The sequence below is a fragment of the Centropristis striata genome, chromosome 10 (assembly GCF_030273125.1).
Source record: "Centropristis striata isolate RG_2023a ecotype Rhode Island chromosome 10, C.striata_1.0, whole genome shotgun sequence".
In the NCBI taxonomy this organism is placed as follows: domain Eukaryota; kingdom Metazoa; phylum Chordata; class Actinopteri; order Perciformes; family Serranidae; genus Centropristis; species Centropristis striata.
This window is the reverse complement of record NC_081526.1, coordinates 29,739,817-29,757,338: the sequence shown is the minus strand read 5'-3', so window position 1 is coordinate 29,757,338 and position 17,522 is coordinate 29,739,817. Positions and strand designations below refer to the sequence as shown.

The 17,522-nt window shown below is 39.8% G+C and overlaps 1 protein-coding gene across 1 annotated transcript in view; it reads left to right on the top strand.

The window, feature by feature from the left end:
• hdac4 (histone deacetylase 4) overlaps nucleotides 1–17,522 on the top strand; it is a 165,078-nt gene that overhangs the window by 112,283 nt on the left and 35,273 nt on the right. The window contains exons 9-18 of the mRNA XM_059343653.1: nucleotides 845–973; nucleotides 2,280–2,386; nucleotides 2,607–2,726; nucleotides 3,645–3,858; nucleotides 4,820–5,034; nucleotides 11,309–11,575; nucleotides 13,650–13,836; nucleotides 14,324–14,457; nucleotides 15,177–15,279; nucleotides 16,979–17,025. Of these exons, the coding sequence (XP_059199636.1) occupies nucleotides 845–973; nucleotides 2,280–2,386; nucleotides 2,607–2,726; nucleotides 3,645–3,858; nucleotides 4,820–5,034; nucleotides 11,309–11,575; nucleotides 13,650–13,836; nucleotides 14,324–14,457; nucleotides 15,177–15,279; nucleotides 16,979–17,025 (1,523 nt within the window). The remainder of the gene's footprint in view (nucleotides 1–844; nucleotides 974–2,279; nucleotides 2,387–2,606; nucleotides 2,727–3,644; nucleotides 3,859–4,819; nucleotides 5,035–11,308; nucleotides 11,576–13,649; nucleotides 13,837–14,323; nucleotides 14,458–15,176; nucleotides 15,280–16,978; nucleotides 17,026–17,522) is intronic.

Below are 17,522 nucleotides of genomic sequence, written 5' to 3'. Positions count from 1 at the left end.
AACCGTTGGTCAACTGTCCAGCTTCGACTAATTGAACGGAAGGAAGCCAGTGGAGGAGGGAAAAAAGCTGCCTCTAGTCTGGGGTAGTCTGGCAGTGAGACACCAAAGCAAGATTGTGCAGAAAAGGTCAGGTCCTATCCCTGACCTGACGAGATTCCCGGAATACACTGAATGCTTGCCTCTTATCATCTCTCCAATTTATTTCCACAGCACAAGAGGCATAGAATCAGAGCGCACACATACCAACATGAATACAAACACACATGAGGGCAAACAGTGGCAGTTTTTTTGTAATTTAAAGTGTCTGGAAACAAGCAGTGTTCACTGGCAGAGCGTGGAGGCAGCATCATTAAGCGTGGGGTCAAGGAAGCTGCCAGTTGGCTGCCTCCAGTCTTGTTGCGGTGCTTCCCACTGTCACATGTGATGGCTAACCTCAGCTCCCGTATCTGTCGGCCAACACATACAGCGTGGCCTATAGGGACGAGCTCATTAGCCCCACTACATGCCCCTGAACAAGCTCCCACTTGTGCAGCCCGGCAATCTACCACAAAGCTGAAAGCCAGAGCGACACTTTAGAGAGAATCTCTCATTTTCACATTTACGGGGCTAATTTGGGGTGTAACACTTAAATATTTTTAGAATGGGTGGCCCAGTTGGAAATCAAATGCTGAACTCTGCCGTTGCCGAGATCTATCCACTTAGTTTTTCTGCACATTTGTTAAAAATGATGGGTTAATCTGAAATGATCTCAGTTATTTTAAGGTTTGTCTTACTCTAGACTGAAATTTATCTTCCATTTGACTAAACCCTCCATTTTCTCTCCATTTTCTCTTTGTCTCACCAGCCTCTGAGCCCAACCTGAAGCTTCGTTCCCGGCTAAAGCAGAAGGTGACAGAGCGCCGCAGCAGCCCCCTGCTCCGAAGGAAAGATGGTCCCATCACTACTGCCAAGAAGCGTTCCCTCGACGTGGCTGGTGAGTGGATTTCTTCTGTTATTTCATGAGTATAGTAATAATAGTTTATTTGCGATGAGGGAGTAAGGCAGTGGGACCGTTGACCTAGTTCATTTTCAGTAACCAGTGTACCCAGCGGTGGAAAAAAACGAATTTCATTTACTCAAGTACAATTTTGAGGTACTTGTACTTTACCTGAGTATTTCGATTTTGAGTAACTTTATACATCTACTCCTCTACATTTTGAGGGAAATATTGTACTATTGTAGTAGTACAAGTATTGTTTACTTGACTACATTAAGCTGCAAGTTTTAGTTGTTCGTTTGTTTAGTAGTTAGTTTTCAGATCGAGATTTAACATAAAAAATATGATTATTTTAAAACTATTAGATTTTTTTTGTTTTTTTAATTAAACCTCATAAAAGTATATTAAGTAGTTAAAATGAGCGATATATTTGGAATTTGTTTAATATAAAACTGTAATTTGGTCCATTCTGAGTACTTTTACTTTTGATACTTTAAGTACATTTTGATGCTGATACTTTTGTACTTTTACTTCAGTAAGTTTTGAATGCAGGACTTTTACTTTTAGTGGAGTAATTTCACAGTGGTATTAGTGGTATTAGTACTTTTACTGAAGTAAGGGATCTGAATACTTCTTCCACCACCGAGTGTAGCATGAAAGCGTGTTTGAATTAGCTAGCTATCTAGTTGACTGGAGGATGATAGGCTAGTTAGCTAGTTTGCTATTTTCACCATGCTTAATGCTACACTGGTTTCTGAAAATTAGCCAAGTAAAGATGACGATAACAATGTGCTTCCTACACTGTGGCGACAATGCAGATGAAGCATTAAGTTGTTAAACTGAACTAATTTAGAGATTGGCTCTCTATGCTTTGTACTGTTTCAAAGCTTAAAACACTGAGTCCATGACATGCTGAAAGTCACTTTTTCGGCGACGGCACAGATAAAAAAATGGCCGTCACTGTGACCATACTGCTAGGTTGATTTAAATGGGAATGTACACTATACTACTGTTCTATTTTTTCTAGCCATATTTCATTTTTTGTATGACCCATTTTATTATCAATGACTAAATTTTGCCTTGTAACATGATTTTTGATGACTTTCTATGTGTCATATTAATAATATCATCATTCATTTTGGATGAGAACATATCCATGCTCGATAACATGAATACATCCCAGAAACACAATAACAAAACAAGGACAAGAAATAATAATGTAGTTATATTTCATCTCAGAAGGCTCAACATAGAAGCATGTTTGAAAAAGCTCACATCTGTGTTGTGTGTGTGTGTGTTTTAGAGTCCGCATGCAACAGTGCACCAGGCTCAGGCCCCAGCTCCCCCAACAACAGCTCCAGCAACATCCCCAATGAGAACGGGGTCACCATCTCCAGCAGCCCAGGAGAGGTAACCAACATCACTGCATGTGTATGTCTGCAAATGCACATTTGGTTCTCTCTGTGTGAGGCAGACAGTTGACCAGAGGACTCCTGGAGGAGTCTGGCACTGTCTATCTATTTGTGTGTGTGTGTTTGTGTCTGTAAAATAGAGGTAATTTACAGTAATTTACTGTTTGTAACACTGTGTCCATTTTGTGTGTGTTCACTGTGATATTGTGTGTGTTCAGGCCTCCCTGCTTCAGAGGTTGGCTGCAAGAGAAGGTTCAGTGAGCCAGCTCTCTCTCTACACCTCCCCTTCTCTGCCCAACATCACCCTGGGACTGCCAGCCACAGGCCCAGCTAGTGCTGTGAGTACAGTCAATGCACAATGATATAATGATATCATACAGCATTACTCATTACACCAAAGAATATTCATATTTTTACATTAAAAAACACTACATAGCATATACCCATCTAAGGTATATATATCAAAATCTCTTGACATCGATAACAAATGTACCTTTTGTAAAAACCGAACCTGAAAATATAACTCATTAATTTTATGGTTGCCCATACAGTCGTGCATTTTGGAAAGAACTTGAATTATATACTGTGTGAAACAAAACCTAAAATCAACATTGAGGGGAAAAAACATTATTACTTATTCTGAATACAAAGAAAATAAAGTATGTATTATTGTCAACCTCTCCATGAATGTAAATTTCAAGATTCATCACCATCATTTAAGCTGTTTTTGATTGAAGTGGATTATTATTTTAAGTCTATTGAGTTAATTACTGATAAGAAAAGTATATCTATAATAAATATCCATGCAGATATTTTCAATCAATAACCTGTCACAACAGTTATAACTTGAACTTTCATTTTATATGTAAGATTACAAAGTCTGTCACACCAACGTTTTATTGTTGCTTTTCTGTTTCCTTTTCTTCTTATTTTTCCCTTTGACCATATTATACTATCAGATGTTATTATGCTGGTACTATGTTACTGTTGCACAATGTGAACTGGTATGACTGAATACCTTGCTTGTATTGCAACTTTCATTAAAGTTGAAAATAAATAGAATATTTATATTTAGTTTGCAAAAACTAGTGTTTTTGGCATGAAGGAGCATTACATGTCTGATCCTCTTTCTCCATTTCACTCCCATTCTGTCTCTTTTGACTTCTTTGTCTGTGTGACTCCATCTGCCTCTCTGTGTGTCCGCCTGCCTCTTCCCTTCTCCCTCCTCTTGTCTCAATCTCTCGCTCTCCTTGTAGGTGGTGTCAGGACATCAAGATGGTGAGAGTCGTCTGGCGTTGCCTGCGCTACAGCAGGGCATTCCTCTGACCTCTCCATTCCTGCCCGCTGCCCACCTGCCCTCCTACTTGGCATCTTCAGCTCTGGACAGGGAGGGGGCCGGAGGGGGCACGGCTGGTCACAACCCCCTCCTCCAACACATGGTGCTGCTGGAGCAGAGCCACAATCCAATGGGTCAGTATTCACTGCAGCATTTCTTTCTTTTTTTTCTCTTCCCAGCAATCAATGGCTTATCCTCTATTAATATACAGTCCTCCGTGTTCAGCAGGGCTAGGCCTCATTTGACTCATGTAATACACTTTAATTCATCTCGGTAATGTGACAGTACAATTTTGTTTGATTGGCCAAGTAACCCTTTTTATATCAGTGACTTGCAGATCAAGACTTATTTCTTCGAGAGTCTTAAACTGTTTTGCTTGTTTGAAAATTGTATTGTAAAGTATTAAGTAGGAGTATATCTAAGCAATCATTTTTGCAATGAGAGCAATTCACAAAATTAAGTAATTTCAGGACATCCAAACACTCCATCTAAAAGAATTTACAGGGCATCAGAATCATGATGCATGATTGCATATTTTGATTTAAAAATTTTTTTATATCTTTTACGAAGAGAATCAGAATTACTTTAATAATCCCCAGGGGGAAATCACTTTTGTTATAGAGACTCCAGTGTGAAAATATTAGGAATTTTGAGATACAATAAATAGAATAAAATAAAAACTAAAAACTAAAACGAATATACAATTTGTATACAAATATATACAATACACACACAATGTAATATATACATATGTACAGTTATCAGAGTACAGGTAAGTCTACTGACTGAGGTGGTCAGACTCTCTAAGGGAGGCGTCATAGAGTTTGATGAGTTAACGACTAAATATTCTCATTTACTTTGAAAAAAAAAAAACATCATAAATGTACCCAAGCTGTCCAGTATAATCTTAGCAAATTAGTGGCTAAAAGTAGATCTGGAAATAACATAGTGTGGCTATGCACCTGTGTATCCTATTGTAAAGTCTCCAGTCGTGTCATTTTCTGCCTGTATATCTCTGTAATTAAGCAAGCAAAATCAGTAAGGATGATGGTCAAACTGCAGAAATATCCTGTGACCACTTTGTGTTTCCCACAGTCGGCCTGGCTGGCCTCCCGCTGCCGTCACCCTCTGTCTCCAAACTTGCGCGTGGCCACCGTCCCCTCGGAAGAACCCAGTCGGCCCCTCTGCCGCAGCAGCAGTGTGGACAGGCCCAAGCCCTGCAGCAGCTGGTGGTCCAGCAGCAACACCAGCAGTTCCTGGAGAAACACAAACAACAGTTCCAGCAGCAGCAGCAGCACATCATCAACAAGGTAGCTCAATGTGTCTCATATATTCATGTGTGTATGTGTGCACGTGTCAGGGAGGGTATCTCAGGCAACGTTTGAACAGCTGCGATAGAGCAGCCAGCTATATGTTCTGTAAGTGCGCGTGTGTGTAGGAGTGTTTGTCCATCACAACACTGATTCGGTTAATGTCTGTGAATCCTGTCGTTGCTCCAAGAGCACGATGAATCAGCCTGCAATCAGCAAGTCTTCCAGCAAGTCTTTCTTGCCTCTGTTCGTGTATCCCTACTTCTCCCTGTCACCCTGGCAACTGTGCTCCGGAGGAAGCTGCCTCCATACACGGTCACACAGGAAGTGATGCTCAGTGTGTGTTTGAGTGTGGGTGTGTGTGCGTGTGCGTGTGCGTGTGCGTGTGCGTGCGTGCGTGCGTGTGTGTGCGCGCATGCCCACGAGGTGATTAGGGCATTTGCAGCATCATCAGGTCATTGTAGAGAGGGAGATGGTTGTTGTTGGTGTGTGTGTCTGTGTGTCTGTGTGTCTGTGTGTCTGTGTGTCTGTGTGTGTGTGTGTGTGTGTTTGGGTGTGTGTGTACGCTGATATTCCTGTAGGATTAATCTGCTGGGTTGTTGGTGACTCCATCTTCTTCGAAATGCCAGGCTGTTTTGACTCCTGCTAACTGACTTAGTGAGATCACATTCAACTGTATTTGAACCAATATGATTATTCTTTATATACTACATTCATGGAAAAATTGTTTTCTTTAATAGCATGTTCATTTTAATGCCTGGTACAACTAAAGGTACATTTCTTTGCACAAATATAATAATAACAACAAAAACAGCTCATAAGAGTTTAATTTAACCCATTGACGCCTAAAATGCCTGTAAAACCTCTGGGCGATTTTAAAATAAGCCCCTAAAACCTGAAGTTTTTCTGGAAATTCAACAGAAGTGTCAACGCTTCTACTAAATAATAGATTTTTCAGCCTCTGTAGCAGATAGAAATGAAATTCAAAAAGTATTTGAGAGCTTATACAAATACTACAAAACGACGTATCCGCTTTCCAGGCTTCAATGGGTTAAGAGCTGATATCTAGACATTTTGCGTTGTTTTCTTGATAATAACCAAACTCTTATCAGATAATAACTTGATAATAACCAAAACTTATCAGAAAACCATGGGAAATGTCTAGATATCAACTCTTAAATCAAACTTTTATGAGCTATTTTTGTTGTTATCATCATATTTGTCCAAACAAATGTACCTTTAGTTGTACCAGGTATTAAATGAACAAGAAATCAAGGAGAAAACAAGGGTGGTCTAATCATTTTTTCCATGACTGTATATCAGGACAATAACAATAATTAAATTGTTTAAGATGTGGTTGTTTTCTTCATTTAAAGAACAGTTTTTAAAAAAAGCATTCTCCAAATGGTTGTGGGCATGTTCTTGGCCTTTGCTTTAAACTAACTGAGCATGTGTGAAACAGGATTCCTTCCCTTATTCACTGTACCAAATCACAGACCACTCAGTGTACATCCATGTTGATTAAGTCATTTGTGGCAGGCGCTCCAGCTGGGTAATAGCCAGTTGATACATCAGTAAACAACACAAAACTACAGTAACTGATACAGAGATTTGAAAACAAGCAATACTGGCTTATTTAAATAGGTTTGGAGTGTTTAGTGTTGTGAGAAACCTGGCTGGCACGGTGCTTCAGTGGGCATTTACCTCACAGGAAGCAGGCAGCAGGTTTGGACCTAGCAGCCAGCTGAGGCCTCTCTGTGTACAGTTTGCATGTTCCCCCTGTGTGTTAGTGTGGTTTCCTTTAACTGCTCCCCCCAGAGTGCCTATAGGTGTGAATAGTGTATGTTTGTCTATACAGTTTGTCAGCTGGCAACTTGCTGCAGTGCACCATACTTCTTACCTAATCCATTTCCTACACTTTCACTGCATTAAGGCACATTTGAAGCATCGGTTGGAATAATCATAGTTTCCAACACTGTCCGCCGTTTAATTTAAATGCACCTGGACAGCTTTTCACGTTGTAAGTTAACACTTGTGTCAATTAATTAACTTCAGTGACAAGCCGGAGATGTTGCTGTGGAGACAGAGAGGATGGTAGTAATTCAGTTAACTGGAGTCATGCAGCTGTCTGCATAGTTCGAAAAGGTCAATTAGCTTAAGTGTTGTAACCTGTTATTTCAAGTATGAAGCTCCTACTCCAAATATCACCTGGAATATGTAAGGAACTCACTTTTAATTGCTAGCCAGAGCAGACGCAACAGATATTTTAGCTCAGGCCAAAAGCAATACATGCAAGAAAAACACCTTGACACGTGGTTCTCGCTGAGTTTGGCAGTAGAACCTGTTCCATTTAGTGGTTTGCCAGCGTTAATCCAAACCTTTATCGAAAGCAGAAGTCTGTGATTAGGCAAGAAATAACTTGAGCAGGTGAGTTGTGTAATAGTGGCAGTCAGAGATGATGCACAGTCAAAGTATTGGCATCGTAACCAACTAAGAGTAATGCTGCTATTTATGGGTGCACTAACAGTTAAATCACCAACGGCTGCAAAACAGGATCTGACAGAATGCCGACACCTCAATGCAGTAAATGCTAGAACTCAAATGTATTGTGTACTTTTTTTTTTTTTTTTTTTTTTACAGTTCCATAGCAACTTGACTTGTATACACAGTAGTCCCATTCTTAATTTTTTTTAATGTAAATAAATAGCCTGTCCCCAGCTAGCCATTGACTTTGTTTCATCTCTTTACTGCCTCTCAAACAACACAGCACAATGGAAAATGTGGAAGTACCCCCAAGAAATAGTATTGATTGCTGCATAATAAAGTCAGGCTCTGAAAAACAATACACTTTCCATTTAAACTGAGAAAGTACAGTACTCCAGGCAGCAGTATGTCTCTGCAGAATGACTTTAATACCATTTTTTATGATGGAGATAAGGACCATCATGGCTGCCATTAAAACTTGATACTTACCATATGTATGAACTCACAAACGATCCCTCCAAATGTCCATCTGGTGAGGTGTGTTTATTATCATTGATCTGCCCTGTTCACCATTGCACATCCTCCACTTTGTAGGGATGCTAAATAGATCCACAATAGATAATATTGTGTGTAATTTGTGTAAGGCAAATAATGATTATATATTGTGATAACCTTAACTGGCTTATATGAAGAAATGTCAAGCTAGGCATAGTCAGGACACTTGATGAGACTTGTTATCGTTTAGCGAACATTAGCCGTCACAATTTGGATTTAACATTAACTCCCAACATTATTTCCATACAGACTAATGTTAGCTATTCCAAATTCCACTTGTATAACCTTACTGACATAGAAGCGCTCTGGGACTACTTGTTTAAGATAAACAAGATAATATTAGCAAGACTAATACTGTCATAACCATGATGTAATTAAACAAATTGCTTTTGAATTTGGAACATGAGAATAAATTAATTAGACAACAGTGGACATGTTTAGCTATAGATGACATTAAGTTATTTACAATAAAGATAAAGTTGTTGCACTGTTTTATTAGATTGTATATTTACAAAAAACAAAAGTTTATATGCCAAAAAGGTTTAGCAAATTAAAAAAAAAAATTTGGGAATTGGGACTTAAGTCAAACAGGAGTAACAGTAGTAATTACAATGCTTAAAAAGTGGGAAAATTCCAATCTCAGTGAAAACTGAAGCTGAACAAAATGACTTAATTAGTGACAGTTCTTTGAGTTGTACAACAGTTGTAGTTGTTAATGCAATACCTGTGAAATATATCCAAGGGGTTGAAAGGGATGGTTTAACTAATTACTCTTTTTTTTTAACACATTTTAAGTAATTTATGAACAGAAAAAACACCAACAATCAGGGACCTCATTTGCACCGGCTGTTGGGCACTTATCTAAAGCACAGCACACTGTTAAATTAGCCTGATTCATATTACTTTAGTTTTTTACTCTGTACGGGATGTGATTTGAAATTGGCCTTTAATGGGCAACAAATCATCATTAAGAGAGGGAAGATTGTTTGTGCACAAATGATCAATTTTAAAACAATACAGGGGAAATTGTTGTTATTGTATTTTATTTCACCCTTGGTGAGTTTGCACCCCAATTTAATCAAATCAGTAATGAAAAGGTCCCTTCCTGCTAACTTAACTTTTGGCTTTAACAGTCTGACATATTGGCATCAAAGCCTTGAAACCGTTCCAACCTGAGCCTGCAGCTTCCCACTGATTGCCTGAGACAACTAAGACAATACTGTGACAGCCTCACTTCCATAACATTGTGCTGGAAGTGTGTGAAAAAGACAGAAAGACAGGGACAAGAGTCAACTAGTGTCAAGTGTTTGTGTATACAGTCACCTTCTCCCCCTCCCGCTCTCTCTCTCTGTCTGTCTTCCAACTGATTCAACAGGCTTATGCAGTATCTGTCCCCCTTATGGTTCATATCCCAGCAACTATTTCCTCTGTTTAAAAGGAGGGCGAGAAAAGAGAGCAAAACAAGAGAGAAAGGAAGAGCGAGAATGAGTGCAGCAGGAGTGGATGGGTGTTTTGAGTTTGTTTGGAGAAGAGGGACTGGGATGAGGCAAGAGCCTGCTCTCTGACGTCAATGGACTGTTCCCTGGGCAATATGCCAGCCACAGCCAGTGTCTCTCTCTCTCTCTCTCTTTCTGTGTGTGTGTGTGTGTGTGCTCCATGCACAAACAGTGGTCCACTCCAATCATGACCCACGCATCAAGGTTGAGGTCTTTGACGACAGGGACAGGGACAGCTGCCACAACAAGATTCCTGTAATGGCCCCTCTAATTCTTCCTCTCTTTCTCCCTCATGGCCTTCGCTCAGTTTTCTCCTCTTGTGTAGTCCCAGGCTTAGTTAACTTAACTACCTGTATATGCATTTTAAATAAAGGCATTGGAGATATTTAAATAAGCAATCCTATCAGAGTTCAGAGTACAGGTCGGGTTTATCTGCATGTGTACAAAAGGTACAAGTGTCTGGCTAATGTTAGCTTTTGTTTGGGTAACCTTAACCTGCAACCTTAACGTTGTTTTTTTTTTTTTACTGGAACCGATCAGTCAGCTATTTATGGAGTAAAAAACAACATCTTGCTGTCCTTGATGTTCTCTCTGTTATAAAGAGGAGTCTTGCTCTCCCTCTTTTCTCCTGGTGTTGAAGCTCTTTTTGTCCTGTTGATGATTTCACCACTAAAACAATATACTTTTGTAAATTTATGACTGATCTGGGGGGCTCTACCCAGCAAGAGGTTTTCTGCGGTTTTCTCTGCTTTTGTGTGGAGTTTGCATGTTCTCCCCATGTCAGCATGGGTTCTCACCAGGTACTCCGGCTTCCTCCCACAGTCCAAAAACATGCACTTAGGTTTAATTGGTAACTCTAAATTGTCCGTAGGTGTGTATGAGAACGTGAACAATTGTCTGTCTCTATGTGTCTGCCCATCAATAGTCGGGCAACCGGTCCCGGGTTTACCCCGCCTCTCGCCCAATGTCAGCTGGGATCAGCTCCAGCCCCCCACGACCCGAGTTCAGATAAGCGGTTAAGGATAATGAATGAGTGACTGTGCTGGTTAATGCTGTATGTGTCTATATGTGGTATTTTTGCCCTTGCCATCTTTTTAAACTATAACTTCTTTTTTAAACGAGAAGTGACAGAGCTGGGGAAGAAGACAATAGGTTGTCATGGTTGTGACTGCCTTGCTAATATTACTAGTGCTGGCTAGCTAGCTGGGTTATCCTCGTGAACATTAGATGACCAAATGTAACAATTAATTTTCACAAACTGAAATGAATGAACTTTGTAAGGGAAAACACACAGCAATGCAAATCACAAGGTAGCCATGTTATAATGCAAACCCTACTTTATTGTCTATTTTATTCTAAATGGGACTATAATTTACAAAATGAACATCATGCTGAAGACCTCAAACTAGTGATTAAGACCATAAACTCATTATGAAAATCTATACTGCTGTAATAAATCAAGCTAGAAGTTTTCTTTCTATACAATTGAACTTGATTTTATAACCAGTGGAGTCGCCCCCTGCTGGCAAATAGAAAGAATGCAGGTTTAAGGTACATCTGCATCAGCTTCACTTTTCAGACCTGCCTGTATCACATTGACATGACATTTGGTGGACAATTTTTACCCGAGTGTGTTCCAGGATTTTGTTTATTTTTAATCATGCATGACCTAGTGGAAATCAGAGCCCCGAATCATAGCAATAAAACTTCTCACCTGAACTTCTATTTTCGTCTTCTAGATCATGTCCAAGCCCGGTGATCAGGTCTCGGCTGCAAGCTCAGGCACCTCAGGACCGCCCAGGCAGCACCAGAGTCACCCAGAGGAGACGGAAGAGGAGCTCAGGGAGCACCAGGGGCTCTCCCTTTCATCTTCGTCCTCCTCTTCTACGTCCGCACAGGAGACAGGACCCCTGCGAGGGCTGGTCATCAAGCAGGAGCCCCCAGACCCCCAAGAGCATGAGGAGAGAGAGAAGAGGCAGGTTGAGCAGGACTTCCTGTTTCGACAGGTGAGGATGCGGGGTCGGGGAAGTTGGGAAAAAATATGAAACAAGAAAAGCAAAAATGCTACACAGATAGGATGGAAAGAAAAAGAGGACGGTTAGATAAATTGTGAATTATGGAAATTGGAGATTGACTGTGTGTGAAATAGGAGCCAGTAAAATAATTGGTGTTTATACAAGTTTAATCTGCTTTTCAGATATTTTAGAGTAAAATCAGAAAGGAGGATAAAAATTGTCTACTTGTAAATTTCATTCTTTCTTACATGCATTCCAAGTTGGCGCAAAATCCTAACTCAGAATCAGAATATTTTTTATTGCCAAGTAGGTTTTCACATACAAGGAATTTGATGTGGTGTATTGGTGCAAATGAACAAACAGGGTACCAAAAAATTAATTTACAGTCTATTATATAAATTATTTTACAGAAATAATTATTAGACCACCCTTGTTTTCTTCAATTTCTTGTTCATTGTAATGCCTGCTACAACTAAAGGTACATTTGTTTGGACAAATATAATGATAACAGCAAAAAGAGTTTTATTTAAGAGCTGATATCTAGCCATTTTCCATTGTTTTATTGATAATGATTTTGGTTATTATATAGGTTATAGATCATGTATTGGTTATTAGTTGAACCCGGCATTAAAATGAACAATAAATTGAAGAAAACAATGGTCTAATAATTTTTTCCATGACTTTAGATGATGGAAACAAATACTTTGATAAAAAAAACAGCACCACGAATAGAAAAAGTCAACATACAAAAGATATTTAAAGATATATAAATATATGTACAAATATTGAGTTATATAGGGAAGTGTTTGAAAAAGTCTGTGTCCAGGGTAGGAGGGGTCGGCAACATTATCTCATTTTGTATATATATTCAGATTCAAAGTGACTATAACTAGTTCTTTTTGAGGAATCTTTTTTCACTAGTTGGTCAAATGTTGAAGTGATTTTAAGGAGAATGGTTCGTCTGACAGCAGTGACAGATGGAGCTAGCACTGACTGACTGAAACATTATACTCATTACATGTGGTGTGCCTTTCTTCCTGACTGTCTGTCCAGCCCACTCTTCAGCATATTTTAAGTTTTAAGTCACGCAGAACGTGCTTACACACACTACACTTGTTCTCCTAATGCAGACTGGTGTGTTATATGAATGGCTTAAGGCCTGTATACCTCCTCCTCCTCGCTGCTTCCTAACACGACTCCATATGGACATCCCATTCTCGTGCTTTCAAAATTCATATTCACCCACACAGAAACCCTCACGGTCTCCAATTTCGCACAGACAACATATATTCTTTATCTCTGTATTGCACGCACACATGCACACCCATACACAGTCAGTACACCATGTACTCATTTGTCTAGCCCATCCCTGCTGTCCGCTAAGCCAAATTCAATCAGGCACTCCTCTCGTTGTCACCATGGCGCCCAATGTAAGCAGACACGCCTATCAGAATTGAACAACAGGATTGCTGGGTGAGACTATTTTGAGTGGAAAGATCAGATATTTCACTCAGTTCTTTACATACTTGTGTAAAGTTTCCAAGCACTTTTAATTAAAATACTCATAAGTAAATGCACCTGAAATGTATTTCTCAATTAGCTGTTTTGAAGGCAGTTTGATGGCTCATCTTTTGTCTATTATTAGACTATTGATGGTTCATGGCTGCTCCCTTTTAATCACACAGAGAGAATAATTATTATGTGAAGTCAAGTTCAGAATAAAGTGGTTGTATTGTCCATTTTCAAATGTCAAAAGACAAATCTAAGTATAGTCTTTTCAATTGAATGTTCACATGCAATTTATTCTAAGACCTTTAGGTCAATTACATATCATTAAAAGTTTTTGACAGAATGTCTTAGATTGCTACCACAGCTGTGTGGTGTTATCGTGTGAACACTTTATTGGAACAGAAAATCCATATATATCGCAGTATGACACACTCTTATGAATGCTGTGTAGTATACAAGATTGGTATTTGCGAGTATATACCGCCATCTTCTGGCAAGAGAAAGGTATTGCAGTTCATAACAGTCCATGTCACTCTGTGTCTTTGTGTGTGAGCAGCAGGCTCTGCTGTTGGAGCAGCAGCGGATCCACCAGCTGAGGAACTACCAAGCCTCCATGGAAGCAGCCGGGTTGTCAGTGAGCTTTGCGGGGCACCGCCCCCTCTCCAGGGCTCAGTCGTCTCCAGCCTCAGCCTCCTTCCCCATGGTGGTGCCGGAGCCGCCTGTCAAGCCCCGATTTACTACAGGTCTGCTGAAAGATAATAATAAGGATATGGGTCCTACAAATGCACATACACACTCCAGCTAAAATGATGCTTTTTATTGGTGTGTGTACCGCTCTCACACAGAGATCTATCATGAAGCAGAGTGGCAAACAGCAATCTAGAAACACACTTTAATCCTGCTGATTGCAGGTTAGAGGAAACCTTTTCCTGGAAGCACACAGCATAATGAGCAAACATACAGCGGATGTGTAAACACACGAGGCTGTTGCTATATATTCTAAGCCTCCTGACAATATATACAATAACAAGTGTGATATACTGCACGGATCATCTTGTCTCTTTGGACTTTCTCCACATGATATGTATTTATGATGAAGCAGGTGCAGTAGAGAAGCAGAATCATAAATCTTCCAGTGTGATTATAGGACTCTTATTGTGACAACTGTTCATGCCCTTGCTGTCGTAGATATATAATTACTGAGTGTGTGATTGTGTGTGTATTTTCCAGGTCTGGTGTATGACTCATTGATGCAGAAGCATCAATGTATGTGTGGCAACACCACCAGTCATCCAGAGCACGCGGGACGCATCCAGAGTATCTGGTCCAGACTACAGGAAACAGGCCTCAGGGCGCACTGCGAGGTAAGGCCACAGTTACTAAGATAAATGCAACAAGAAGTGGTGATATTTTGTCCCCCTTTTTCACCTGAATCAGATTTTTCAGACGCCCAGAAGCATAGCAGTAGATACATTCAAAGGTTAATTATTATCCTTTTTGGGCCAAAATAAAAAATAATATATAAAGCAATGCCACATCACAAAAATTTAGGTCTCTTTACACTGCATGAAGAGCCATGTTTTTAACAAATCAGTGATGTTTGTTACTCTTCGTCTCCATGTATACCTGTATACCTGTACCTTTATTGTTGTTTCTCTCCTACTGTTGAACAACATCATTAAAATAAAATAGTTTAAATAGCATTTATAAGATAATTGTATCTATCTATGTAAGGCTTACCAGTATTTGACTCTGAAGTGCAGGTTGTTATTATGGCCAGAAGGGGGCAGTGTGTGGCCATTTTCTCTCTGACACTTGGCTTCACCAATAAAAAACATTTTGGGTTTATGGCTTGAAAATGAACCAGCTTCACCTCCTTAACTCTCATTTACACATGCAGACACCATTCACCCGCAACAAATAAGCTAATTTTGCATGGAAATGATATTCTAAACTTCAAACAATGTGACTCTATCCTTCCTGTCTTCTTGGTGACCATAGCAGTTCCGATGGTAAGGAGTTGTAACTAAACACATATTTTTTTCTCTGTATCTCGTCTATGTCTATCCTCCTCTGTGACCAGTGTATCCGCGGTAGGAAGGCCTCACTGGAGGAGTTACAGACGGTCCACTCTGAAGCGCACGTCCTGCTGTATGGAACCAACCCTCTGCGGCAGAAACTAGACTGTGAGACAAACAACAACACATTCATACATGCACTCAAACTTACAAACAGCCGCAGTATAAAAGTTTTAATGTTGAGTGTTGAGATAAATAGCATGACTTTAGTGTTAGTCAGTTTACAAGCACAGTGGGCCAAAAATTCAGTGCACAGGTGCAGTTTAACACACTGTGCTCATCAATTTACATGCATACATGCAACATTAAGTATTACGTTTGTCCATCTGAGCAGACTAAATCTCACCCTAAGTCCTTCTTTTGAATGTGCAGCGTCTGTGAAAGGAATCTGCGTTAATGCTTAAACCGTGTCATAACAAAAGGTCCAATCTAATAAAGTGCTGGAGGTGTTACGATAAGGCGAGGAACCGCTGAAGCTTGTTAACTGGAAGTCGCACGGGCTGCTTTGTCACTTATGTGTGGCCTCTGTGGCTTAAAGTGCAGGTGTAGCCAAGGCTGCCTGTGTGAGTGTATGTGCAGAGAGCTAAGGGGCAAACCCCAGTGGTCATCTTAGCTTTCATTCCAGTGGAGACATAAATTCCCCTCATTATTACTGCTTACACAGGAGAATTACCAGATAATCCTGTGTAACGCTCAGCATACAGGTGGGTTTGCACATACAAAAAAATGGAAACGGTGTGGAAAAAAGCAGAAATGCAAACTTTTATAAACATAAAAAGGTGGCAGGGATTAAATGATTCATACACAGCATATTACATAACTGGTGATGGGTTGTCACACAGATGTATTTCTAACAAATTAGCAGTTGGCTGACTGAGACTTGGGCTCTAACCTTAACCAAATGAGTCTGCCTATTGAGGTCTGCTGCTTTACTCAGGAAACTTTACTCTAATCCAGTTGTCAATTCTGGATTGATATTAGTTACATTGTTTAACATTAAAAACACATTAGCAGGGTAAGCAGCCAGTTAGATTAAAGTTAAAGGCAATAGAGTTCAACACCTGCAGTCAAAGTCAATTTTTTTTCAAAAATAAGACATTACAAACCCTGTTTCAATGAAAAAAACGTCTATTTTCATGTCTGTTCAGACTGAATACAAAGTCTTGAAAGTTGCTTGATTTTACCCGTTTTGTTTTTTAATTTGAATATAATCAATTTTCAACATAGTCATCATCCACACAGTCACTCACCAAAATCTTTTATATTTGAAATAAAAATAATCCTGTTGTCATATTTGTTCTCACACCATCTCACACCAGACACAGACTGGAATAGAGCTAGATTGACTGATATCGTCGTTGAGATAAAACGTTTTTTTGTTTTGTTTGCAGTTTTTCAAAGTTGCATTTATAGTAACAATTTAGTTGTGACATTTTTGGTTAAGGTACCTTGAAAATCCATGAAAAGTGCTTGAATTTTACCTGTCAAAAAAAATAAAATCTCATTTACATTTTCTATGACAAAACCAATCTCTTTCTGACCAAGAATCTTGATTCCCCCTTAAGAAGAAGAGGGTTTAACTATATGAGCAGTGAGATACTTATTTTCCCTTCACCTTGCCCAATTAAAGCATGCCCCTGTATACGCTTGCTGTTAGATTAGGTCAGAAAGTCAAATTCTCAGTATCAGGGGCCATGCAACCATTTGTGTCTGAGTCCAGAGAGTTCCCTCCTCACCTGGTAACCTTTTGACTCTCTCTTTCTTTATTTACTCTTCCTAATTCTCCATTTCTCTCTTTCCGCCTCAGGTTCGGTGAGCCCCATGTTTGTGAGGTTACCATGCGGAGGCGTAGGGGTAAGTCACTTATTGTCGGTTCATAAAGTCGTGCTTGAGTCAGTTTACAAATATTCACTAGCTAATGAAGTATATTTTAATTTATGTGCCTGATATAAGCTGGAAATGGCCGGTGTTAGTCACGCTGGTTTATTCAGTGGAAAATTGTTGTAATAGACTGTTTTTACAACGCTGCGCTAATCTAATCAATACCCAACTGGCACGGCTCCATCTGACTGGGTAATGAAACAAATAAGCATAGTTTCAGCATCATCAAATAGCGGCATAATAACTGTGTTCCCCTTCGCCCACTCTCTCCCTCTCTGCCCCCCTGCCTAAATAATGGTACCATTTGTTCTTGTTCCACCAAACAAACATGCACACACCCGATCTTAACACACTCGCACGCACGCACACACACACACACACGAACACACACACACACGCACACACACAAACGGCCCTAAAGGACCAGAGGCAACAAAAGCTGTTGCTTGCCTTTCCGCCGTGTTTGTAAT